At 43.0% G+C, this 24,863-nt stretch overlaps 1 protein-coding gene across 6 annotated transcripts; it reads right to left on the bottom strand.

Annotated features, from left to right (window-relative positions):
* Positions 1-7,729: 7,729 nt before the first annotated feature.
* Positions 7,730-24,861, bottom strand: LARP7 (La ribonucleoprotein 7, transcriptional regulator). Of its 6 annotated transcripts, none has more exons than XR_013998667.1 (13): positions 24,653-24,861; positions 19,246-19,446; positions 18,610-18,710; positions 18,448-18,531; positions 18,124-18,288; positions 17,947-18,040; positions 17,512-17,862; positions 17,276-17,423; positions 15,565-15,716; positions 14,609-14,727; positions 11,654-11,854; positions 11,409-11,500; positions 7,730-8,018 (listed from the first exon to the last, which is right to left on the bottom strand). XR_013998667.1 is itself a non-coding variant. In XM_081135076.1 (13 exons), the coding sequence occupies exons 2-13, from the start codon at positions 19,442-19,444 to the stop codon at positions 7,932-7,934; spliced, it is 1,752 nt and encodes a 583-aa protein (XP_080991202.1). In that variant the 5' UTR covers positions 19,445-19,446; positions 24,653-24,861; the 3' UTR covers positions 7,730-7,931. The 6 variants fall into 6 exon arrangements, 5 of the variants coding, with proteins under 5 accessions (XP_080991202.1, XP_080991201.1, XP_080991200.1 ...); XM_081135076.1 differs by having other exon boundaries at positions 11,695-11,854; XM_081135075.1 differs by lacking the exon at positions 24,653-24,861 and adding an exon at positions 24,164-24,554 and having other exon boundaries at positions 11,695-11,854.
* Positions 24,862-24,863: the final 2 nt, after the last annotated feature.

The raw sequence follows: 24,863 nt of genomic DNA, 5'->3' as shown, positions 1-24,863 counted from the left end.
AACAATTTTAACAGCTTAAATCAGCAAGTTTAAGTGGGTCACCAGTTCCTCCGTACGTGTGAGGGCCAGCGCCTTGCCGCTGACGTCAAGGAGGGCTCCGGCTAAACCTAAGGATGGTGTTCGAAGGGCTCTTCAACTTTCTATTTGTATTTTAAAAATTAAAGAGAGATGTATGTTCATTAAAATATGGAAACAGGACAGAATGATGTTAAAGTCTCCACCTTTATTTTTTTTAAATGTGTTTTTATTGATTTATTTTTAGAGAGAGAGGAAAGGAGAGAAACACTGATGGGAGAGAAACGTCCCGGATCGGCGGCCTCCTGCACGCCCCTGGTGGGAGCAAGCGAAACCCGGGCATGTGCCCTGACGGGGAGCGGACCTGACCTCCTGGTTCCTGGGTTGTCGCTGAACCAGAGCCAGGCGGCTGGGCCCCACCTTTACGTTACTTCACCAGACGCATCGGCATCCACTCCCTAGTACTGTTCCGAAGGGCACCCAGTGTTACTGCGCAGCACAGGACACATGCTCTCGAGAGGAGGCAGGTTCTCTTCAATGCTTACCCTGCGGCTCAGACTGTATTACTGGCTTGTGGCACCTTTTCTTCAATCTTCTTCTGCTGAGCATTCAATTGGATAAATGAACCATAAACAGCTAGTCTCTTTCGGATGAGTTAGGGGTTTTCTTTTAGAAACAGTCCTGGACTGAGCAAAGCAACAGTACAAAAGAACATCCAAACGTTTGATTCCGTTTACACCTTCCTGAGCAGCTATTTTGAACCAGCTGCTTTTCTCTAGTGACCGGCCAGCAGGTGTTAAAGCACAAAATGAGGTGAAAGTATTCTATGCTGTTACGAGTCCTCCCTAGAGAGGGAGTTTCTGGTACTTACAATGTTTTTCTTTTTTATTTATTGATGAGAAACGGTGATGTTCCATTTATTCACGCACTTGCTGGTTGATTGTGACATGTGCCCTGCCGGGGCATAGAACCCACAACCTTGGCACATCAGCTGAGCCACCTGATGGGGGTGCTGGTATCCACGGGTCTTCACTACAGCGCCGAAGCCTTCCGTGTGCACACAGTTCAGTAAGAGCTAGAAGGTAGCTGTAGCTGTTAGTGCAGCTGTTGTTTGTAGGACTTAAACACGGACGCTCTACGCAACCCAGTGACTAGCTAGGTTACTTTGTTTTAGCTTTGTGCTTTTGCAGTTAAATGACTATAAACAGGTAACAGGAACAAACATATGACTGACACACTCCTCCAGACTTTCTAGCACAGCTTTTGGGGATCCCATGTCTTTGGTTTTGGCCCCTTGCTATTATCTGATCGTGGTTCCTATTTCTCCAACAACCTATAGGTAATTTTCCTTAGAACTCCATCCCCAAACTAACGCATATTAAAAAGTTCACATTCACATCCCTGTGCCACCAGCTCACCTCCTGAAATCAACTCTCATCTCCCACTCGCGACACTGCTCTGCACCCAGCCAGACGTTCAGGGGCCTGGGCCCTTCACGCCCACCAGCACTTGTGTCTGCCGCCTCCGAGGGCAGCAGCTCTTCTAACCAGGCCCTGCACCCACCCATCCTTTCCGTTGTCCCGGGACTCCACTTCTCTTACGGTTTCCTCACCTTCTTTCACAGGACCTGTTTCTTCCTTCTTTGATTTAAATAGTTGACATACGGTGTTGGTTTCATGAGGCTGGTATTTCATACCTTCCTTTAAAATGTTCAACTGCCTCCAGGGCAAACATGAGTCTGACATTGAAAAATTCCGACAGACCAACCCTCACCCGCTTGTCTACACTCATCTTTTCCTGCGCTTTTTACCAACCTTCTCCGGCTGCCCAGGTTCTTTGCTGGGTCAAACTTGCCAGGCAAGTCCCTCCTCTAGTGTTTTGCACGTGCTGCTCTCTGCAGTCAGCGGGGTCAGTGCTCGCTGACAACTGCCCTGCCCTGAGGAAGTGACTCCCCAGTCTGCAGTCCCAGTGTGCTGCTCAGAGCACCCACTCCTCCTGCCACCACCCACCCAAGCCATTCCACTGGAGCCCACTCCCGGGGGCTGGAAGGTGAGGTGCGCCCGAGCCCACAGCGGGACCTTCCTGTGGCCTCTAGAGCGCCTCGGCCGAGCCCAGAGCTGCTGGGCTCCGGCGCTTCCTGAAGCTCCAGGACATTGACTTACTGGGGTTCCAGGAGCCTCCTTTGCAGGCTCACCGCATTTTGATGCGTTGCTCAATCTCAAATTCCTCCATCTCCACTAAAACTTTAAAGCACAGCTTTCAGTGCACATGGACACTGTTTCCATTTCTTGCAACCAAAAGAATTGTAACAGTTGCTTTCGCTTTCTCTTGCACGCTTGTCCTGCAAAGCTGCTGGGTCCCATACTGACCCGTCACTGACCGACAGGTGAGGAGACACACCGAACAGCTGCCGGGGGCTTACTTCCCAAGCCGGCCGCCCAACACGGCTCTGCAGTGACCCTGTAGTGGCCCAGAGCAGGGTGGGGCCTGCTGGATCTGAGGCCTCCCCAGACATGTGACTGGAGCCAAGTGGGTCCCCCAGGCTGGGTACTGCATAAGCCTCCAGAACTCCCACTGAGCTGAGAGAAAGGAAGGGAACCCTAAATTACCTGATTAAAAACCTTTGTGGGATGTGAGGCTTAAAATAGAAATGAACTTGAATTGTAGGGAAATAAAGTGTATTTCTTGTACACCTTAGTGTGGGGGTGAGATTCGTGTTGCACCAGAGATGGACCCTGCAGTGCTTTAGGCGGAGTGCAGTGAGGTGTCATTCGACCACATCCACTCAGCTCAGAATCTGACCTTTAGTTGCCTTTCACTACCTGACCCACATGACAGCAGGATTAACTTTTTATATCCACCCAAGTTTTGTACATATCACTTTATATTAAAATAAGGAGCAGGCAGGTGTGCGTTTGGATGGTTATTTTGCATGTAATTCCATAAAATGTTCTTCAAATACAGGAAAGTAAAATAAACTCCATCAAGCCTGACAATTTCCCTTTAGTCGCAGCAAGTAGGACTTCTGGAGACACAAATCCAGATGTATTCCAGTCAAAAGAGAACAAACCAAAAGCCTTATCAGACGGACTCAGGACATAAGCCAGCTTTCCCCTTTCCTGGCACCAGCTAAGCCTTTTGCAGAGAGAGGTGTCTGACATTCACAGATGGTTCTTCCGGTAACTGAGTCAGTATAAGCTATTACTGCAAAGACTGCCATTGATTTGGTTGCACTTGGTTCCCCTGTGTCAGCTGACTGAAATACAATGTGAGCCACATAAAATAACTTTCTAGGAGCCACACCAACTAAAAAGAAAAAAGTGAAATTAACTTTTATAATATATTTTATATAACCCAAATAAATAAAAATTTTCAATGTGTATTCAATATGAAAGTTTAATGACATCTTACAAGTATTATACCAAGTCTTCAAAAAATTGCATACACACACACATATATATTATATACACCATCTTACTCAATTCAGACTAGCCACATTTCAAGTATTTAACAGCAACATGTGTATTGAACCATGCAGCTCCAAGTAATTATAAATTAATTACATTGCTAAAGAAAAAATTTACATAAGTTTTGGGACTTCATCATTCTAAAGAGATATGCATATTTGCTTCTACATTAACCCTATAAATAATTTCAAGAATGAAATTTATACAAAACCCTGAATATTGTTTTTTTTTAAACTTGTGTTACATTGTCTTTTTTAATTAATTTAACTAATTTATTTTAAATATATCTTTATTGATTTCAGAGAGAGGAAAGGAGAGGGAAAGAGAGAGAAACATCAATAATGAGAGTCATTGATGAGCTGCCTCCTGCACGCCCCTGACTGAGGATCGAGCCCACAACCCAGGCATGTGCCCTGACCAGGAATCAAACCCGGATCGCCTGGATCCTAGGTCGACGCTCAACCGCTGAGCCACGCGTGGCCAGGCCTGAATATTGTTTTATAAATTTACATACTATTACATGCTTGGCCTACCCCTATGGACATGAAAGGAACTGGCTTTCTCTAGCTCTTTTTTATTTTTATTCTCTTTAATGTTTTGTTAATTTTATTTTAGAGAAAGAAGGGAAAGGGAGAAACACCGATTTATTAATAGCCTCCCGATGGCCCTGACAGGGGATCGAACCTGCAACCTGGGTATGTGAGCCCTAACTGGGAATTGAACCAGCAACCTTTTGGTCCATGGGACAGTGCTCAACCAACTGAGCCACTCTGGCCGGGCCTGGCTTTGTTTCTTTATACACATCAATTTCTTTCTTAATATAAAAAATGTGCTGAAATCATACTTCCAGATTCCATGATTTATTCATTTTGAAATGGCTACAATGTACTAAGAATTATGTTTTTAAACAGATTTTTATCAAGTAATAACCATCCGCAAAAGAAAGAGCCTGCTTCCTGACACTCTCTCAATGACACTGTGCAGATGCTGTGACACTGAGACCTCTGCGACTTTCGTAAGTGAAAGATGGTGTTTTGGTGCAGTTCTGACTGTTGTTCCTGCTATGGGTGCAGAGTGAGAATATTTTTACGTCTCCATGATTTGTAGTTTGTTTTCTGTATCCTGTGTTTATAGTCTATATTCTTTTATTCTGATTTGTCAAATTTTCTTTGAACACAGTTGAACTGATTCACAAAGCAGTATATTATGTTACCCCTTTACCCTATGCTTGACATCAGATATCAAACTCCTCACTTTTCTTAAGACCAAGCCCTGTTAGTCAAGATAAAGCACATCAAAGGGCTTTCAGTAGGTACTTAGGGTGCAGTCATGGCTATAGCTCTAAGCATCGCTCGAAGTATTCATTACTCAGGAAAAGCTGTCACTGTCCCGTAAGAGGTGCAAAACCTCAGGCGGACAGACCCCATTTAGACTCCCGTTAATCCCTGCCCCTGAAGTCCCTGCTCAGCTGAGGATCTGGTCTATATGATGAATCGTGCTCAGGCTTGGACTACCCTTGCCCACGTATAAGAATGTCAGTGTCCTGTCCTACGCGCTTCAGCCTCCTGGGCCGAGCTGCCCGTAGTACACCGCCTGTCAGTACCGCAGCATCAGAAAGTCGACTGTGGGAAGTACAAGTGGCAGGGCCCACTTCCCAGGGACGCCTAACTCTCCATTCTCATTGCTCTTCTACATTATAAACTTCCCAAGACATTTAACAAACCAAATGTGAGATTTATTTTTTAAAGAAAGGTATTGCTTTAACTGAAGTTGTACTTAGCTGCAAAGAACAAGCTCACTCATGCTAACCCAAGAAAGAGCGCTGCTCGCACCATGAACTCTGGACCTGAGAGTGAGAAATGAGGGACAGACACAACGGATGCAGACACCCCGCCTGGGAAATAGGTTTGTTAAAAGCTGATTAAGACATATGCTCTGTAAAAATATTAAATATCTATTCAGTAATAACTATACTATAAAAACCAAGTTGAAAGGCAAGTGGTTGAGTGGTAGAAAATATTTATAGAGATGGTAATAATTGTATCAAGTTCTCCTGCATGTCAGGCATTAAAAAAAATCCACCCTATAAAACACACAGGAGAATAATAATAATTTATGAGGACAACAGTCAGTGAGCATGTTGTGGAAAGTCTCAAGAATGATCAGGGAGACTACATGAAGGTGAGGACATGCACTTTCGCCTCTCAGAACAGCAAAAATGCAAGACTGACCAGACATGGAACTAATGAGTTTAGCACACAAAAAATCCAGAATGGACCCGGAAACACTGCTGCTGATGGTGAAGAGCACACAGCCCTCCTGCACTCTCAGACACACTGAACACGCACCTCTGCTCCACAGCTCCTCCTCCAGGACTGCACTGGGACAGCCAGCAGCCAGGAAGAGCAGGCTGGGTGGCCCAGGTGGCAGAAGGAAATGAGGGAAGAGAGGAATGGGAGAAGGAGGGACAGAGGGAGGTGTCCAGAGCAGGAGAAAGGGGTGAGGCCCACACTTGTGCTGTTCTGACCTTTGGCAAGTGCCGCTTCCTCACTGGCGCAGTGACCACGACACCCACTCCGATGACGACACAGGGACAGCAATGGCCAGTAAGGTTTTCTTTTGTGAATGATACTAAGCCACGGCAAGGTGCTTAAATAAAACTAGTTTGCAGTTAAGGAAGCAAATCCCCCTGAGATGCACAAAGACAGGACCTGGTAAGCACTTTAAAAAAGGGATGTGAATGAGGTTCCACACCTGAACAAGCAGCCACCCTCAGTGTGGCTGAGGCGCCACATGTGCCGAGACGCTTTGAAGCACACATTCTACTTAATTCAAGTAAAAAAAACAATTTCTGCGTAAATGCTGGACAGAGAAGGTGCACACTTGCCCACAGGTCACGGGGAAAAGAGCAGAGGGGTGGCTGCTTTCCCCCACAGACTTGCCGCCTCACCTCCTACACGCCGACTCTGTCTTCCCCGGGGCTGTGAATCCCTAATGTCTACCGTCTACCGTGTCAGTGTCTGATGGTAGCAGGGGAGGAATAAACACTCCACTGATGAAATGAATTAGAGAATAAAGGAAAGCGTAAGTGAATGGGGTTTCTCGCCCTCCACCTGCTTTGTGTGTCCCTAGAAGAGGACTTACCTAACAGTAATTTTCACTTATTTCTGTTTCCTGTCTCTCTGCCCCTGGGACGTAAGCTCCAGGAGAGAGGGAACTGAGTCTTTCTGCTTCACTATCATCTCCCATGTCCAAACACAGAGATTTGTCCAAGGAGTGCTTATCTCGTCTTAAAAACTGCCAGGGGTAGAAGTTCTGAAATGTTACTTGATAACCTCTCCAAAGTCACCTTTAGACTGTCCTCACCGAGATCAACGCGATTCTTGAAACATACATTTCCGTTGGATTATTCCAGGCCAAGTGGAGCACACTCAGTCATAATCCTCATGCTGCGTTTAGTTACTATTTATAAGTCTTTCTTCTCCCCCATCAGAGTGTGTCTGCTAGCTTTCCTTCATGGAGAGACAAGAGTGAGTGAGTTGCCAGGATACCTATTTTTGGTAGTAAAGCTAATGTCACCCCCAACAAAAGAGGTAGTCAATCTCCTCAGAGCTCTGACTTTAGGCTCCCTTGATGAATGCGCAGAAGGGGTAGCCAGAGGAGGGCCCATTTCTGGGAGGAGCTGAAGGAACCCAGTTAGTGGCCTGAGGAGTGAGCCCCCAGGCTGCCCAGGGGACTTTCCTAACATTCTGGTGGGAGGGAGATGCAGTCTGCACAGGCCCCTGAGGGGCAGGTCTGGGAAGGCACCACGTGCTCCAGCCTGGGGTTCCCTGAATAAAGTGAGAGGCCTCAGTTATGCCTAATGCTGACTCCTAGATTTCCCCCCATGTGTTCATAGCATTTGGTATAGTTTATTTTTGTCTTCATTTATGGAATACAAACTCAATACTTTTAAAATTTAACATTTTAATTAGAAACAGTTCATGTGGTCTCTTCCATGGAAACTGAAACAGGCAGAGGACAACACACAGAACAAAAGACCACATCGACCGGACATCCACCTAGAAGGACACTCGGGGAATCTGAAATGGAAAACCAGCTACAAAATTGTAGGCGAGGGTCTACACACTTTTCTGAACTATATACTCACGTAGCACTGATTTTTCTGCACATGTTGTTTTAGCATTAAAAGAACAAAATTAACGATAATGCTCAAAACACTGAATCACTTTGAGGTTGATCTAAGATAATTTCAACAAATAAAATGTTTAATGGAAAATTGTGGTTACAATGTACTTGTCTTTAGGAAAAAAATCTTATTTACAAGTTCTTTCAAGTAGATGTAGGTTTTAAAAACGTTCCTTATGCATCACTAGCACAATACAAAGGGATTCCTCAGAAACAACTCAAGCATCCAGTGAAATCTTAAGAGGTGAACCAAAATTTTTTTCAATTTTCTTGATATTCGGAAAATCTAATATGCTTACTTGCTTGTTGAGTCTTTTCGAGTCTGATCTTTTCTGCTTTGGTGATTAACTACAAAGAAATAAATGAGAAATTAGAATGTATTGGATACTTAAAAACAGAAAGGTAATTATGACTAGAAAAATTTTACAACTACCAGCTTGAATAAAATTTTTCAAAAGGGGGAGAGGAAGACAAATGAGATAATTAGGCTTAGGCCAAATCAAATACAGAAAGAACTGTCTAGGTTACAGTTTACTAAGTGTAAAAGGCATTAAATCTTTAAATTATCTAAAACCCTCCCACTCTAGTTCCAGATTATTAAAAAATTTTCAATTAAAAACAGCCACACTCCATGCAGGCAATTTCTGTTACCTGTCCGGAGGGTTTGGGACCCTGGCCTGTTAGTTGCTTCCTACCCCTGGGACTGAGTGTTGGTCACTAAGACACTTCTTACAGGCCGTGTGGTTTAGTGATTACACTGTGCTTGAGAACTCATGTGTTACTGGAATGAGACAGCATATTTTGGGTTGAGTGCTACAGGTTTGCTTACAAATTTGAAAATTAAAATATCTCAAATACAGCCCAGGCCGGGCAGCTCAGCTGGTTGGAGCAACGTCCCACACACCAAAGGGCTGCGGGCTCAATTCCCAGTCAGGGCACATACTAAGGCTGCTGGTTTGATCGCAGGTTGGGGTGCGTGCAAGAGGCAACAGATCGATGCTCTCTCACATCGATGTTTCTCTCCTGCTCACTCTCTCCATCTATCTCTTTAAAAAAAAAATCAATAAAAACATATCCTCGGGTGAGGATTGAAATAAATATCTTGAATATGACCTGCTACTGAGAGTATTTAGTATTACACCAGAACACAAACACTTCAGTACCTTCAAAGAAGGCATGAAATTACGTGGAGTGAAGACAACCATTTAAAATGTCTGAATACTCCAAAAGCTTCTTGATAAAAACATTTTAAATATTTTATTTAGCCTTGGAGGTAAAAATCTTATTCTCATAAAAATACTGATTCTAATGAGTAACCAATCACTAACGTAACTTGTTTAAAGTTTCTGATGATACCTGCCACTGGCAGGAAGGCACTTTCTGGTTAAACTAAAAACCTCGGCCTCGGCGAGGCGGGGCAAGAGGAAAGGCTGCCACACCCATGCCCCGTGCGCTTCACAAGTTTTGTGAATTATGCCTTCATCTGCTGAATGTCTGACATATTGGTAACTGTAGGAAAAAACATTTTGATAAAAAACAACAAGACATTCAAATATGCTTCAAAAGCTAAAGAAAAAGGAGAGAAGCCTCATTTGCTCGGAGCAGCTGTTGTCTAATTTCAGTCAGCGCTCAGAGCGAGGGGCACACCACATGAACCTGGTCTCGCAGAGACAAGCTAGACCGTGGGCAGACCCTTCCAGCATCTTGCAGATATTTTCTGAGGTCTTAATTTATTTTACCCACACTTGATTTTTATATGTAAGAATACATATGCAGGAAGTAAAATTTTTCTTTACCTAGTCCTTTTTTGTTTTTAATTTTGTATATGCCGACAGGGACTTAGGAAATTGTCCCAAACACCTTTCTACTCCATAACGTGAAAATTAAGACCCAGGATTTTTTATTAGTGTTTTTCTTTCACTCAATTATGGACTACATTGGACTGTCATGTCAGTGAGGTATCTATGTCTCACTCCCGGCTGCTAACCTTCTCTGAATACTTAGCTCCCTTTCCTGAGAGGCTTGCTCCCAGCTCTCCAGCTACACCATCTCTGGTCCCCCTCCCCTCAGAGCCTGTGCACTTCCCCTGGCTGCTGGCTCCCTTTGCTGATGTTGCGGAGATAACTTCCCAGACAAGTCTGGCTGAAGGAAAGCTGTCCCACGGTGCCGTTCGTTTATTTTCTGCACTGCACTGTCAACACCGATTATGCTGTCACTTGTGGTTGTTTCCTCAGTTAGTGGCTAACCCCAACGGACACCCAAAAACATTAACTAAATGAACTAACAAAAAAGTCGATTGACAAACTAATCATGATCTACCCGTCTCCCTAAAAAGCTTGGACAGTAGCTACTTTGTGTGGCTTCTTTTTTTCATTTCACAACAGGAGCCAACTACTTCCCTAACTTGAACTGAGATGCTCTAGGAGAAGCCTAAAGGTACAACAGGTGAGTGAGGTCCCAGAACTCTGCAACTCAATGACAGAGCCACTGGCTGGGCTCCAAGCCAATGCATAAAACTCCCTCTCAATATTTATTTCCTTGCCTCAAATTTATGAAAATGGGATCTTTCAGAAAAACAAAATTACTAATTCCTAGTTCTACAAATATAAGATTTAAATAAAATCACACACCAATTAAAAGATAAGCATTATTTAACAAAGTGATTTCATTTCAGTGCTGAGTTCTGGATTAATGATTTTACCATTTAAATAATCTCAAGCAGGCTTTCAAATTAACACCTCACAGAGCTGAAAGAGTCCCTTAGGAAGGAAGGAGGCCCCCCTCTGAGCAAAAGTCTGCATTCCGGGAAACAGAACTAACAAAGACCATAGGAAACCTCCCCCCAAATCATCTAAATTCCAATGAACACAGGTGATGCTAGGCTGATGAAAAACACTTGATTTTTAAGCTTAAGAAAAAAATAATTTTATAAATACGGATCCAAACCATCAAATACAGGAAGTACGACTTTTTAAGTGCTAACCAATGATAAAAGAATATACATCTTTATAAGTTTTTCTGACTTTTGCAATATACATTTTAAAATTCTGAGAATAGTAATTTAGTTATAATGTGCCCTATTTTGTTCGAAGTACTTCAAGATGCACTAACCTTTACAAGCATAGTAATTTGTTTTAAAATAACAAGCTTGACAGCTCTCTAGAAACAATAATGGTTTAATAAATTAGTCATTTAAAAAAATTATTAAAAGAGAAGCTTGCTTTAAATTACTTAATGTATTTAAACTTGTTTATATCGCTTCCTGACTATCCTAGGGAAGAATTAATAAAGCTTATCCTGTTCAGGGAACATCTAATCTCTGGAGGCTCATGTACTTGAAAACCACACTCTAAATGCATTGTGTTTTTTACCCTTAAGACAATGTTTAAATAATCATTTCCCACCTTTTGAAAACAAAGCAGCCAGAAATCAAGACTGCTATAAGTTACACAAGTTAAAAAAATGAGAAAAGAGAAACCCTAAATTAAAACCATGCACCCTTGTGGGGTAAATAATTCTAATTTCTTGTATTTCAAAACATAAGTGATTAAGCATTCCCTCTCAATTAAAGGACAGTGCACACCAGGTAAACCTGTTATGTATGGCAAAGCCAAGGCTGCTTTAGGATTATAAATTACTTACAGAAGTCAGTCAGCCTCCGAAAAAAACTTTAGGCTACCAAAAACACCCCCACAAAAAATGAAGACTATCAAAACAAAACAAAACAAAATTGGTTACCTTCTCGGTGCCTCTCTTCTTCTCACGAGGCTGGTTCAGTTTGGCCTGTCTGTCTACCAGAATCTTCTGCCAGTACCTCTGTTCGTGGTCACCTGAAAAAGACAGAACCCTGAGCACTGTCACAAGGGCACACAGGAAGGAGCACATTCAATAGCTGTCAGATTATATTTATTGCTACGTGCATGTTAAGGGTACATAAAAACACTAGTTTCATTAGCCAAACTCAGAAAACATAATACAATCACCCACAATACGATGTTGAAAGGAAGCTTCCATGAAGTTTTACCAGCGAGAATCTCAAGTGTCCAGCAGTGTTTCTTTTTAATTTCTGCATATGCATTCATTGCTGCTTGAGCATCCTCAGGAGACTTAAACCGCGCATGGCATTCTGTATCTCCTTCCAACAAATCAACATAAACAACTTCTGAGACGGCTGCCAAAGTGTCCTACAGCAGAGTTTAGAAAGACATCATATGTATAAAAATGTTTCATAACAATGCTAAAATTTTTCCAGTAGTTATGTCAGAATGTTATGTCGTATGACACTTAAAATGAGAACTATCATACATAAAGTATTTCTTCTAAAATATATACAAATGCCCTTAAAAAATGGACACGGACACATCCGAGAACCCATTGAACACCAACCCTGATCATAACTTTCTCTTACTCAACCACATCCTTAAAGTGTCCCTGGGAAGGGAAGCACCGCGGAAGGACACCAGACTTGTACAGCAGAGTGCACAGACCTGCCTCCCACCCGCACCAGCAAGAGGGGTACCACATCTGGGAGCAGTTAGAATCAGGAATGAAATTAAAAGCAAAATAAAACACCCACAATGGATTGGGGAAGGCGTTTCCCTCACCTGTACACTTATGACTTAAAATGTATGTGAAAAACATTCAACTTTTTATAACAACTCATGCAAAAAAAAAAAGTTTCAGTGAACCTACAAAACTTCTAAGTTCCTGAGTGGATCTTTGAAAAGATAGCTCAAAACCTCTTAGTTTTTGATAAAATACCTAAGCAACTTTTCCTAAACAAGTCGTGGTCACCCAAATCAAGCAAAAGCTTTCCCTAGCAAGACTGCTGTGAGGGCAAATTAACAAGATTCCGGCATTCACAGCAGGTTCTACAGTAAGTACAATGCAATTATGCAGGAATGTCACACTAGTCTTAATTTATCAACCTCAATTCATACAGCTAAAGAAGTTACTTTTAGGGGTTGGATTTTTAAAATCTGTATTACAGAACTGAGGAACACCTGGAAATATTACTTCATCACAGAATGAAAAGTTACTAGTTAATAATGAAGCTTAACTATGTAAAAACCGGGATACGGTCCAAGCCAGAGTTTCTGTAAGTCTTAACTCATCCCTACACTTAGCCACTCTGCCTATTACAAAGGAGGCACTTAATAAATGCTTGCTAATTCAACGGAAAAAAAAGAGAACAGACTTGTCAATTCTTCCCTTTCCTTTATGTAAGTTAATGTATTCAATGTAGAGACTATGCAAGAACAAATCAGTTTAAAGTGGAAAAAATTTGGTAGTTTAGCTACGTAACTGACTTATGTGACTGATTAGAAAACTACAGAGCAAAAGGTATTTACTAAATATCCATTATAACGTCAGGGCGATCTCGGGACGGCAAACCCTTCTTAGAATGACAATGAGCCTGGCAATCATTTTGGACAAGGCAGAACAGCAGTTGCCATCCTCACAGCTCAGTTTTGTTCCAACAAACAGTAAGTAAAGATGAACCTGATTAATAGTTCTTTTATGATTTTGATGATCATAAGTGAAGAATTTATAATTGATATAAATTTAGGTCAGTCATTCCAAACAACAAATTAGGAGTAATTTTTCTATTAAATCTTATGCAGTCCTCAATTTTATCCCTCGTGTGAAATTTTATTCTGCCACAAACTCTGCAAGCTGGGAACGTCAAGGTGAGACTGACCGAGCCCTCATCACTGTCAGGAGGAGAATCTAAACTTATGTGGCAGCTGCAGAATTTCAGGAGAGTGCTCACACGTGCTTAGTGAGCAACCTCAATGGTTATGCAAGTTTAAATGTGACTGGCATGAGGACACAAAACCAAAACGACATGCTGACCCTCAGCATAAAAAGTTTAAACACATTGGCTACATTACAGAATACTTTACACAGTTTAGGACGACAGTGTCTCGCCTAACTGGGTGACAGGCTAAGGGTAAAAATAAAATATGCCTCACAAAAGAGCCGAGCAATAAGAAATCCTGCTGTAGTGGAGCACAAAAGTCTGGTTAGAGAAAGTCTCTGACGTGGAAAAGGAGTTGTGCAGCAGCGTTAGGACGTTAGGACGTGGGCCAGGCAGGACGTGCGCACAAACTTTGTAGCTTTTCAAAACACTTTACACTTTTCTGCAATTGTTTCAAAATTTTAAAACAATCAGCATGAACTGAAAATACCAAAAATTAATTAATTAAAAAGAAAACCCCATAAAGTTAAAAAAGACTCTTTTCTGCAAAACACCCTGCATTTCTTTCAGGAAAAAAAACGTAAATTCCCAAGGACTCATTAACAAACAAAAATAAACTAAGTCCATGCTAAGAAAAAAAATATACATATTACCTCTTTATTCCAAAACACTTAAGGTCAAAAAACTTTTAGGAGTCTATTGAAAGCTAAGAGCGCTAATGAAAACAAATCACAAATTATCTAGTTTGCTTCAAAACCTGACAACAGTAGGTGATTATGATTTTAAAATAATTTCTGACCAAGTCAAATGTTGAATGATTTTTCAAAAATTTTTGGCGCCATTTTTCTAAAGTGCATTTCTCTGGGGGGAAACAGTCCCCTGAAAAATGAATACTGGGAAAGCCCTCTGCTGATCCACTCCTTCAGCCAAGAATGACTAGCACAGTTTCCTCACTCGCGGCACAGCCTCCAGCCATCGGAGGCACCCATCAGAACACAAGGAAACTGCAGTCTTCCTCTGGAAGGGTGTTGAGTGCCACAGCAAGTGCGGCCATGAGCGAGTCTTTGGAGCCTGCTTCAGGTCAAATCCCAGTCCCCGTGGAATCAGACCCGCCAGCGCCTTACACAGGGGAACAGGCTCTAATGCAATCGGCTCTGTTTCCATATTCTAAACGTGTGCACAGGGGAGTCTTGAAGAGGAAAGAGGGACAAGTAACCTGGGGAACCTAAGGCCTTACCCTGACTAGTTTCCTGCCAGGTAGAGGCTCAGAGCTAACGATCTTCACAATCACGCCACTCACAAACTGCGGCCCAGCCGCCTGAACCTTCTCCTGGGGACGGCACTCCTCACTGTTTGCTGTTAATGGAGCAGAAAAAGATCAGAAGTAACTATAACATTTAATCATTTAACACTGAGGAGGCCTCTTTAGAATAACATCATCATTTCTTAGGCTGCTTTAAATAATTTACTTCATTTAAAACTTAATTGTAACATAATTTATGTAATTAAGAAAGTTATTTTGTTGTAAATCACTGGGGCTCAGAATAGGCCTTACAAACAAAGTCACCCTGCTTATTGCAGATAACCATGAAATAAAACACAAAAACTGGTATTGCTGTGAATGCATGCTGTTACTTTTAGAAGAGCACTTGTAAAATCTTCCCCCCAAAATGCCCATTTTCCCTGAACTAAATAACAAAAAAGTACCTAATAAAGTAGAGAGATTAACAGGCATTGAATATAGACTAGTGTATAAAATAATTCAGATGTGAAAGTTTATTTTCATTATAAGAACTTAAAATATATCCAAATATTAAAGATTTCATAAGAATCTTGGTTAGTACTATTTCTGGTTGTGGTTACTACTATGGAATGAAATTACAAGTGAGAAATTACAATCTTTGTTTATACAAACTTAATTCATAAACTAGGCAGTAATTACTAAATCAAACTAATAATGAGAACTAGAGAAAACTTAAATAACCGACTAGAAAACATACTGTTTAAATGAGTCCTTCAAATGTTCTTATATCAAGAGTAAGTCACACATCTGGACAACTCGCCAAATCATTAACTTTTATAATGACTACTGTATAATTGTTTCTAAAAATTATTCACCCTATAATAGCTCAAATAGTATTTCAGTAGATAAATACAATATAATGTTACAAAAACTATCATATTGTTGCTTACTTTTTTCATTTTTCATTCCAGACTTGTTAGTTACTCCATGGTCTATTTCCATTTCTGACTCCGATTTTAATTGGGATATTGTTTTTTTTAAAGAAGCCATACTGGCTTTTTGCAGCGCTAAATACTCTTTTTTCAAATCCATCCACTCGCTCCTGTAATAAAATATATATATACACACTTTAGAAATAGCAGATGACTAAGTCACTCACAGTGACTTAAACTCTCCAATTACTCAAGAGTCTAAAACATACAGCAACAGGCAAAGGGAAGCTGCCCCACCCCAGGATCCAGATGAAATGTTTTTAATTTGCAGATTCTTGAATATACTTCAATTATTTGAACTTTTGGAAATAAAAGTTTTGAATTAACTAACGGGTAACATTTACTAAAACAGTCACCTCTGGGGGGAAAAACGAGAGATTAAAATTTAAAGATTACTTGTTAAACTGCTTCCAATTTCAGAGATAACATTCCTTAGTATTTACTTGAATGAAAAGGAATTTCTAAGAGGAAAAAAAACACCCCCTGGAAGCAACTTATTTACATGCATTTAACATGTAGATACTTCTTCAAACAGCTTGAGCTCCTCCTGGGAGAAACACAATGGCCCTCCTGGCTCCTAGGAGTGCTCTTTGTTAACCCTAATCTAGGCCATCAAACGAGCAGATAGCAGAGTTTTTTAAAAGTAGATCTTCTGGTAATGGTTTTAGCTATTAACTTTGACATCTGTATACTTCAAAAAAAAAAAAAAAAAATCCAGACCCACCCAGGATCATACCTTCCCCTAGCTGAGACATTAGAATAACAAAAGGCTCTTAATGATTCTCTAAGATAAAAAGGCAAAAGGAATTCAGAGTTACAGATCCTATAAATATAGGAGCCCAGAGCCCCAGGCTTTCAACCTTCGAGAGGATGATGGAACTTTTGGGGAACTAGGGTCCAGGAAGGTTAAGAAAAGCTCTTCTGAAAGGTATGCCATTTACTTTCTCCTACCTGCCTCCGGCCCTCGAGTCTGTGGACTCCCTTTCACTTTAACATGGAAATACTTTCTGTGACTAAGTAGTAAGTGCTTCCATGTTTTAGTAGAAGTGAGTCCTAATTATCCCCCCCCCCCCGTGCCACACAGGACCCCCGTTTGTTTCCAGAGGCCACAGGGACCCCCTTTGCTTTAACATGGGGGTACCTGCTGTGTAAAACAGAAGTAAGTGCTTCCATGTTTCAGTGGAGGTGTCTCCAAACCCACACCTTTTTTGCGGGTGTGGGAGACTTGTTTTGTCAACTTTACAGGTTGCTAAAGCAATATCCAGACTACAAGAATTTCCGGGACTGGGCTCCCCACCACTTAAACGTGGATGTACTTGCTTTGGAACTAAAAAAGTAAGTGCTTCCATGTTTTAGTGATGGTAAGTCTTCCTTTGCATTTTCACAAGTGCACAAGCCTGACCCATCATCTGTGGTGTATTTCAGCTGAACCTTTAAACCTGCTAAGAACACCCACTACTTTAACATGGAGGCATTTGCTTGACAGACAGAAATAAGTGCTTCCATGTTTTAGTGTGGTTGTTGCTTCCTAATCCTCCACGCTGTGTGTGCGCAGATCTGGGCTGCAGGCCATTACTGTTGCTAATATGCAACTCTGTTTGCACAAATTGGAATTGCACTTTAGCAATGGTGATGGACTCGGCTGACCCCCGCCCATGCACCCACTTACTTGGATAGTACTCGCAGTGGAATAACCTCTTCTCCCATTCTGTGCCTCTCCTTGTGTTTTTTCTTATGCTTCCTTTTTGCTTTTAACAGTGATCCATCTTTTATTATATCTCCTGTTTCCTTTTCCTCTTCAGTGGAGACTTCTAGATCTTTAAGAAAAAGAAACCAATGAATTTAAAAAGATAAATAAAAAAATAAAGGTTTATTTGTCGAGTCCTAACCTTAGTTACAAAGTACCTTTGTTTTCTTTTGACACTTCTAAGGCTTTTTTCAGGTTGTCTTTCTGCGCCGTTTTCCTGACTTTGGCTCTGGGAGCCGGGCATCCCATGTCCTCAGAGCTGCTTCGTTTTCTCTTTGCTCGCACCAAAGGTAAGCCAGTCACTTCAGCTCTAACCCGCTTTTTCTTCTTCTTTGAGGGTACCTTTTGGGGTTCAGCGCCCTCCCCTTCGGAGCCCTCAGATGTGGCCCTGGGCCCCTTCGCCTCACAGGCGCTGCCCTCTGTGTCTGCGCCCACGGCTACACCTCCGGTCGGGGCGCGGTCTTCCCTCTTCACGCGGCCCTTCTTCTTCCGTTTCTTCTTCTTGTCCTCTGCAACGATCCCACTGTCAGTCTTCCCGGCACCGCAACTGCGTCCGCTTAAAACGTTTTCACTTACGTGGCTCTTAAACTCACCAGCTACTCCAAGGGCGGGAATGGGCTTATTTTTCACTGTTTTAGGAAATATCCCAGGTTTCCTTGGTGCTTCTTCTGGTGGGTTGTTAAGAAACTGAAATGAAATCAGCAAAATTTTGCTTCCAATTAAACACTTGCTAATTTTCTTTGCTTTTCCCTTTTAGGTTCTGGACCTACCTCGATAGCTTTCGCTGCTTGTTCTTTTGTCTCAAACTCCACAAAGGCAAACCCCTTCGGGTCTCCTGTGGACTTGTAGTGTGGTATACTTATGTAGACGACATTGCCACATTTCCCAAACACTCTTTCAATCCAGCTGTGGTTGACATTCTTGGGAAGTAACTCCTACGATAAATCAGAAGCATTATTAATTATGTAAGTGTTCTTATTCAAGGTCAATAAATTTCCACCTGAGTATTCTTAAAATGTTTCCTTCCCTCTCTTGTCTGGTGGCTGGGCCTCCAAAACGGGTCCCCACTCGCCGCGCACACGGCCCCCACTCACCACGTACACGGTCCGCTGGTCCTCATCCTTTGGTCTTTCACCCAGAGGCTTTTTTCTCCTGACCCTGGTGCCTTCTAAATCCAGCTTTAAACATGCACATAAGGTTAATAATAATCTAATAAGCGACGTAAGAAATTATGCAATATATGAAATAGTTCTTACCTCTACAACAGCTGAACTTTTCAGTGCTCTGGCTATTAACTTTTCATCAGTGGTCAATTTTTTCATTTTGTTAAAAGACACCAGAAGTGATATATCAACATCTAATAAAAATGTAAAAGTGAATATAAATAAAATTTCAAACTGCTCCTCTGGTGTAGTCATGGCTAAAAAATCCCATCCCACTTTAATTCTTAAACACATTTCCCTTCTTTTAAAACTAAGGTTTCAGGGTTTGTATGATGTAAATGCATGCTTTGGACATGCCTCAATGCCTATCCATTCCCACCTCTGAAAAACACAACCTGGTGAGTCAATTTAGTAAAATTGGTCATTAGAATGATTAGATTCTAGAGTCCTATTAGGTCCTTAACCCTAGTAAGTAGATGCAGTGTCATGAACTTCATTTCTAAAAAACTGTATTGGGGTAACACTAGTACTGTGTGTTCACTACCCCAAGTTTAAGTTCCTGTGTCCATCACTATTTATACCACCTCCCCTTTGAAATCATTTGTCCTGGCAACGAGTTCTACAGGAGTATGTAATAAATACACTATACACACCAATTAATAGAATTACTAGTAAGTCAAAGGCAGCACACATAAAAGCTGGTTCCACCATATACGGAAGCAAACTTACATCCATCTCTAGATTTCTCTATCTGCTCTCGAAGAAATCTATCCTTGTGAAGATTTGCATCTCCAAACCAGAAGTCAACTTGCTTGGTGATGTCTGCAAGCACCTGTCTGACTCTAGACCGTTTCTTTTTCTCTACCTCTCTCTTGTTTTCAGTCCCTTCCTCTCCCACGGCCTTGTCCTGTCCTCTTTCCGTTTCCATCCCTGTGAATGAAAGGGGTAAATAGGCAAGTCTGGAAAAAGGAAAACAGATTAGTCTTCAGTTGTCTAAAGGCATAGTGGACTCAAATTTCGCTGCCAGGTGAACTTCAGAGGAGCACTTACCAAGCCTTTCAAAAAATCAGTTGAATCAACTTTCATGGGCTGGTGATTCGTTTTAAAAATTTTAGCTCTTTAGAATATTCTTTAGGCCTTTTAAACTGCAGGACCAGACTGTCCTAGTATATAAAATCTTTATTACTAAGCTATACTTTTAAGTCAAGTCAAAGTGTAAGATTAAGGAACTCGGACATTTAATGTCAACAGACCTCAAGTTATTTACATTTAAAAATACTACAACCTCCAATGAAATAATTTGATTTTTTTACTTTAAATTTTTAAAATTTTAATTTCTGCTCACTATTACCAGATTTTAACAAGTAAGCTGTAGAATCGGCCTTTTTCAGGGGGCCATCCCATCCCAGTATTTATTTCTTGGGCACCAATTCCCAACCCCCTCCTTTCAAGTTATTCTGAATGTCTCCTTTGCTCCCTGGGCTCCAGCCATACTGATCCTCTGGCTGCTCCTAAGCTCTGAAACTATCCCTAGGTAACGGGCTTGCTCCCTCACTTGCTGAAGTCTTGTTCAAATGTCACTTCAGTGAGGTCTCCTTCCACAACTATATTTAAAATTGCAAATTTCTGGCCAGTTTCTGTCTCCTTGCTCTAACTCCCCATTGCACATATCACCTCCAGTATTATTATACAATTTATGTGTTTATTCTGTATACTCTTCCTAGAGTGCAGGATGGAAGAAACCAGTGGTTTTTGTACTCTTTACTTACTGAAGCATCCATCGCCAGTCCCTGGCACACAGGAGTCCCTCAAACATTTGTTGAATGAACCTGTCATCTTAATTAAATCACTAGAGGTACATACACAAAATGAGTACAGCAGCAAAAGCTTACACTGGGCCTGGGACGATGCAGGCCTGCCTGAGAACAAGCTCAGTCTCAGATGGTTTTCTTGGAAACAAGAGAGTTAACACATGGGAAGGGCTGTATCTGTCTCTTCAGGCCCTCTTAGCTAGCATGCAGGCCTTGGGCCTACAGGACCAGAACGACACAACAGATTAGAGGGCAAAGGCGGCTAAAGCCTTCCTGTACCTGGGTGGTCTTTACCTCTGGAAGCCACACCTATCTGTGGCAGGAAGGGGCAATGGGTGGGGGTGAAGTGCTGGATTTGGGAATTGCTGGGGCAGGCCTCCAGGAGACAGGAAAATGCTGTCCCTACTCTCTGCTGCTTTCTGTATCCTGTAAAGCTCAGTAAACACAGCACTAGATGAAAACCTGTTTGTGTCTCTGAGTCTCAGCAAAAACCTGTCACTGTAGCAGATGCTGCACAGAGAGAGGGCACAGAGCCCCTCCAAATCTCCAAAGTCAACACGAGAATTTGGACATTTTTAGAACAGGCTTCAGGTGATCAGCTGAGTGCGAATTTTTAAAAGACATGTAAGGAAGTATTAATTTATATGATGCTAAAATCAGTTGTACTTAGTGTGGCAGCCACATCCCTCACCTGATACTCTCACCTGAGCCCATCCATTGGGCTTCCCTCCCACCATTCTGGTGAAACTAAAGATGAATCAGCTCTACCGTCTGAGGTGAGAGCTCCCTCCAGGACACTTTCTTCCTGTAGCTTCCAGGATGGTTCCCACCCCCACCCCCCACCCCTCGCTCCACCATGATGTGCTGCCTGGCACCCCGTTCAGTCCTGGGCTCCCTTCGAACCCACATGCACCCTTTCAGAGGGGTCACTGACTTTAAGCTGCTTTGCTCTAAGCTGACACCTTAGCTCCCCATTCTAATGTTCACCTTTCTATGTGACATTTCTACTTGTTTATCTGAACTATATCTCCAGTTTAAAATGGGAAAAATTAAGCTATAAATTTTTATTGATTTCAGAGAGAGGAAGGGAGATAGAAACATCAATGATGCGAGAATAACTGATAGGCTGCCTCCTGCTCGCCCCCTACTGGGTATGGAGCTTGAAACCTGGGCATGTGCCCTGACCACCGGAACTGAACTGTAACCACCTGGTCCATGGGTCGATGCTCAATCACTGAGCCAGGTCAGACAGGCTAAACTATCAAACTTTAACAAACTTATTTTTTGTCTGGTTTCCCACATCTCAGAAAACACCAATTACAGAACTGCAGAGAGGACAAAGGTCTTGAACTGTCCTCTCCTTTTCCTCTCACCAAACAGACAATTCATCAGCATCACAACCACCAGGTCCAAGCCAGCACTGTGCTCTGCCTGAACTACAGTGGGGCACCCTAACAAAGGCCTGCTTCTCCCTTCTTCCATTAGCATCAACTCACCAGGCAATAGCCAGAATGAGCATTTCAGTTCGTAAAGCACAGCATGCCAACCTCTTGTACACAATCCTCCAAGGATTCATCACAGTCAGAACAAAATTCAAAGTCCTTACAGTGGCCTACAGGGCCCTCTTCCATCTGGCCTGGGAATGTCTCGCTAACTTCATCCCTTACAAATGTTTCCAGCAGGCTCACTGCAACCAGGACATGCCGTCATTCTGTTCATTAAGCCAAGACCATTCCCACCTCAAGGCCTTTACATCGATAGGGATTACCTCCTGGTTCATTCAGGTCCCTGCAAACATCACTTGCTTGGAGGCTTTCTCTTCGACCCAATCTAATATATTCTCTCCCTGCTAACCTTAACCCTACATACCCCCTCAGCCACTTTTGATCCTGTCTCCTCTTATCACCTCCTGGAACTTTATTTTTGTCTGTCTACACACAGAATGTAAACACTATCAGGGCAGGGATGGAGCTTGATTACAACCTATACATTTGTTGAATAATTAAATAATGTATTTTAAAGGATCTTACAAACTGTGAAGTGTTAAGCATTTCAAGTTCTTTTGTAAGGAAGTAGGATTATAAATAAAATTGAAATGTAGTTTATGGTTATCACTATAGCAGGATCACTGCTAACTCTCCTTTCTGAATAAACTAGAAATTACAAAGGGCAGACCACCAGCCTTCAATTCCTCTGCCTGGCAAAGGCACCGCCCGAGGAAGCAGCAACAGCTCTGCAAGCACCGAAAGTCACAATTCTCCCAGAAACCAGGCTCTTCCTGTCCTCCCCCTCTCTCGGCCCTGAGAATCTCCTTCATCCCTTCGCCTAAGAATTATTTGGGGGGCTTGGAGAATTAAGTCAGAAACTCTTGCCTGGGTGCATAATGCACGTCTGCAATTACGACTAAAAAGGTATACTCTGTAGGTAAACAAGTATACCTTTATTTTAGAGAAAGATATGGACTAAAAAGAAGCCAACAAGGCCTGGTACAACTTAGCATCCCTACACAACGGCCAGGGAAGACCAGAGTTACACAGCCTCACCTCCTTGGTCATCAGTCTACTTTCTCATTAACCCCTGGTAACACGCAGGTGTCCTCACTTCATTAATTCCAAGTCACTGTCTTTCCTGCCAGCCTGTTCTTCTCACCGTCCTCCTCTTACCTAAGGACCCATGTTCCACTGAGTTAATCAGACAAGCCATTTACTAGCCATTTACTAGGATTCTGAGCAAGTTACCTCATCTCTCTATCGGCTATATAAATAATGTGGATAAAAACCATACTGAATAGGGTTTTGTGATGATCAATCAAAATAATGTACACACAGCACTTCAAGCTGCTACAGAGCACACCCTCAATAGTACTTAACCATTATGTTATCATTTACCAGTCTGTCCCCAGGTCCTAGCAACCTGACCTCGGAACGGCTCTAACCTGCATCCAGTGTTCTCCACAACCGCTGTCACTATAATATGGGAACAGTTTATAAACTGTCCTACCAGGCCATCCATTCTTCACAGTAGCTGTGTAACTAAAACAAACATCTAATTTTGTGACTCTACCCTAATATTAAAACTTTCATTAGAAATTTCTTAGCATCATCTTATCACAGAATATGTATGTTTCAAAAACTGTTAAATGAACCAGTGACCTCTATCTAACTGGCTTCTAAACAGGAGCTTTAAACAAGGAATAAAAGTTACTGTGTAACAAAGCCAATCAGTTTACACACATTGTTTTAAAGCCTCATAATTCCACTAGGTGGTTTCTTCCAACTTTTTACACAGGCTCAAAGGTTAAGTGATAGGACAAAGCTCAGTGAGCTGGGCAGCCGACCCCACACTGCCTCCTGTCCTCATGCATTCTTTCCAAGTTCTGGTAGAATTTGCGGTGGGTTTCAAGAATTCTTGAGCATTCCATCAATTGTTACGTAAGTGTAATGAAAAGGTAAACTCATTAGTCTTTTACAATTATAAAATGGACACGTGTCAAATATTTTTAAATTATTAATCAAGGAACTAGTTAAGTATTAAAATCAGTTCAAAGAAAAATTAAAAAACCAGACACACAAATACAAGGTGTCCCCCCAAATGTACACACACTTTAACAGCTGATAGCTCATTTTTGAAAATGAAATCATTTTAATAAACACTGTCTTTATAAGTATTCCAAGTGTGTGTACATGTTCGGGGACAAGCCCTGTGAGCAGCGAGAAAGGCGGAGGGAGCCTGCTAACGGGTGTGAGTGCAGCCGGGGGGCGTCCCGGCTGTCAGTCGGCGGGCGGCCGCCCCGCCAAAGCAGCCCCAGGACAGCAGCAGGCGCTGCACGGCCGCACCTGCGTCTCTTTCCTTGGCCATTTCAAAGGCTCACAACTTTTCCGGGAAAATTACATGCGCGATGTTCCGAGGCGCGCACTTCCCGGCGGGGAAGCTCGTCCGCGGCCTTGACGGTGTGTCCACGGGAAACGGTGCGCTCCGGGCCGAGCGCCGCGCCCTGCTCACGGCGACCGGCCTCCGCGGCCGGCGCCCAGGCCCGGAGCCGCCTCGTCCCGCAAGGCCGTGCGCGAGCGCCCTCCGCCCGCACGCAGCCCTCAGGGCCGCCAGGACCCAGGTCCTGGAGAAGACGGGACTCGGCCTGAAAACACGGCCTCGGGCCGCCAGAGCGCAAACCTGTGCCGTGGCGTGACGCCCCGCGCGCCGCCCGCCGCCCGCGCCCCGGGGCCCCGCACCCGCCTCCACCCCCGCGCGTGCGTGCTCGGTCTCCCAGGTGCCCCGCCCCCTCGAGCGGGCGGGACACCGCGGAGACGGAGGACCGGCGCACTGACCTCAGCCCGCCACAGCGGCCTCGCCAGACCCACTCCACCTCCTCCGCTCAGTTCCCAAAACACAGGCCAGAGACGGCGTCCGTGGGCCCCTTCGGTGTCCCGAGCGCTAGGGTCGCGGCCGCGCGCGTCACAGGACGAGCGACGGCGCTCCCCGGAAGCCTCCGGGAGACGCTCGGAGGCCGGCTCGGTCGCTCCGCCCCAGGCGTGCCGT

Source organism: Miniopterus schreibersii (assembly GCF_964146895.1).
Source record: "Miniopterus schreibersii genome assembly, chromosome: 4".
NCBI lineage: Eukaryota > Metazoa > Chordata > Mammalia > Chiroptera > Miniopteridae > Miniopterus > Miniopterus schreibersii.
The sequence above is the reverse complement of the archived record's forward strand: the minus strand, read 5'-3'. Positions and strand labels throughout refer to the sequence as shown.

What these genes read in the sequence shown, in the direction of transcription:
- LARP7 (XM_081135073.1), bottom strand. Translation starts at nt 24,185, where the DNA reads ATGGCCAAGGAAAGAGACGCAG. An exon ending in AGTGTCAAAAGAAAACAAAG is followed by an intron (nt 17,424 to 17,511) that starts GTACTTTGTAAC and finishes TTTTTCTTAAAG; the next exon opens with ATCTAGAAGTCTCCACTGAA. An exon ending in GACACTTGAGATTCTCGCTG is followed by an intron (nt 11,501 to 11,694) that starts GTAAAACTTCAT and finishes TGTCTTTTTCAG; the next exon opens with GTGACCACGAACAGAGGTAC.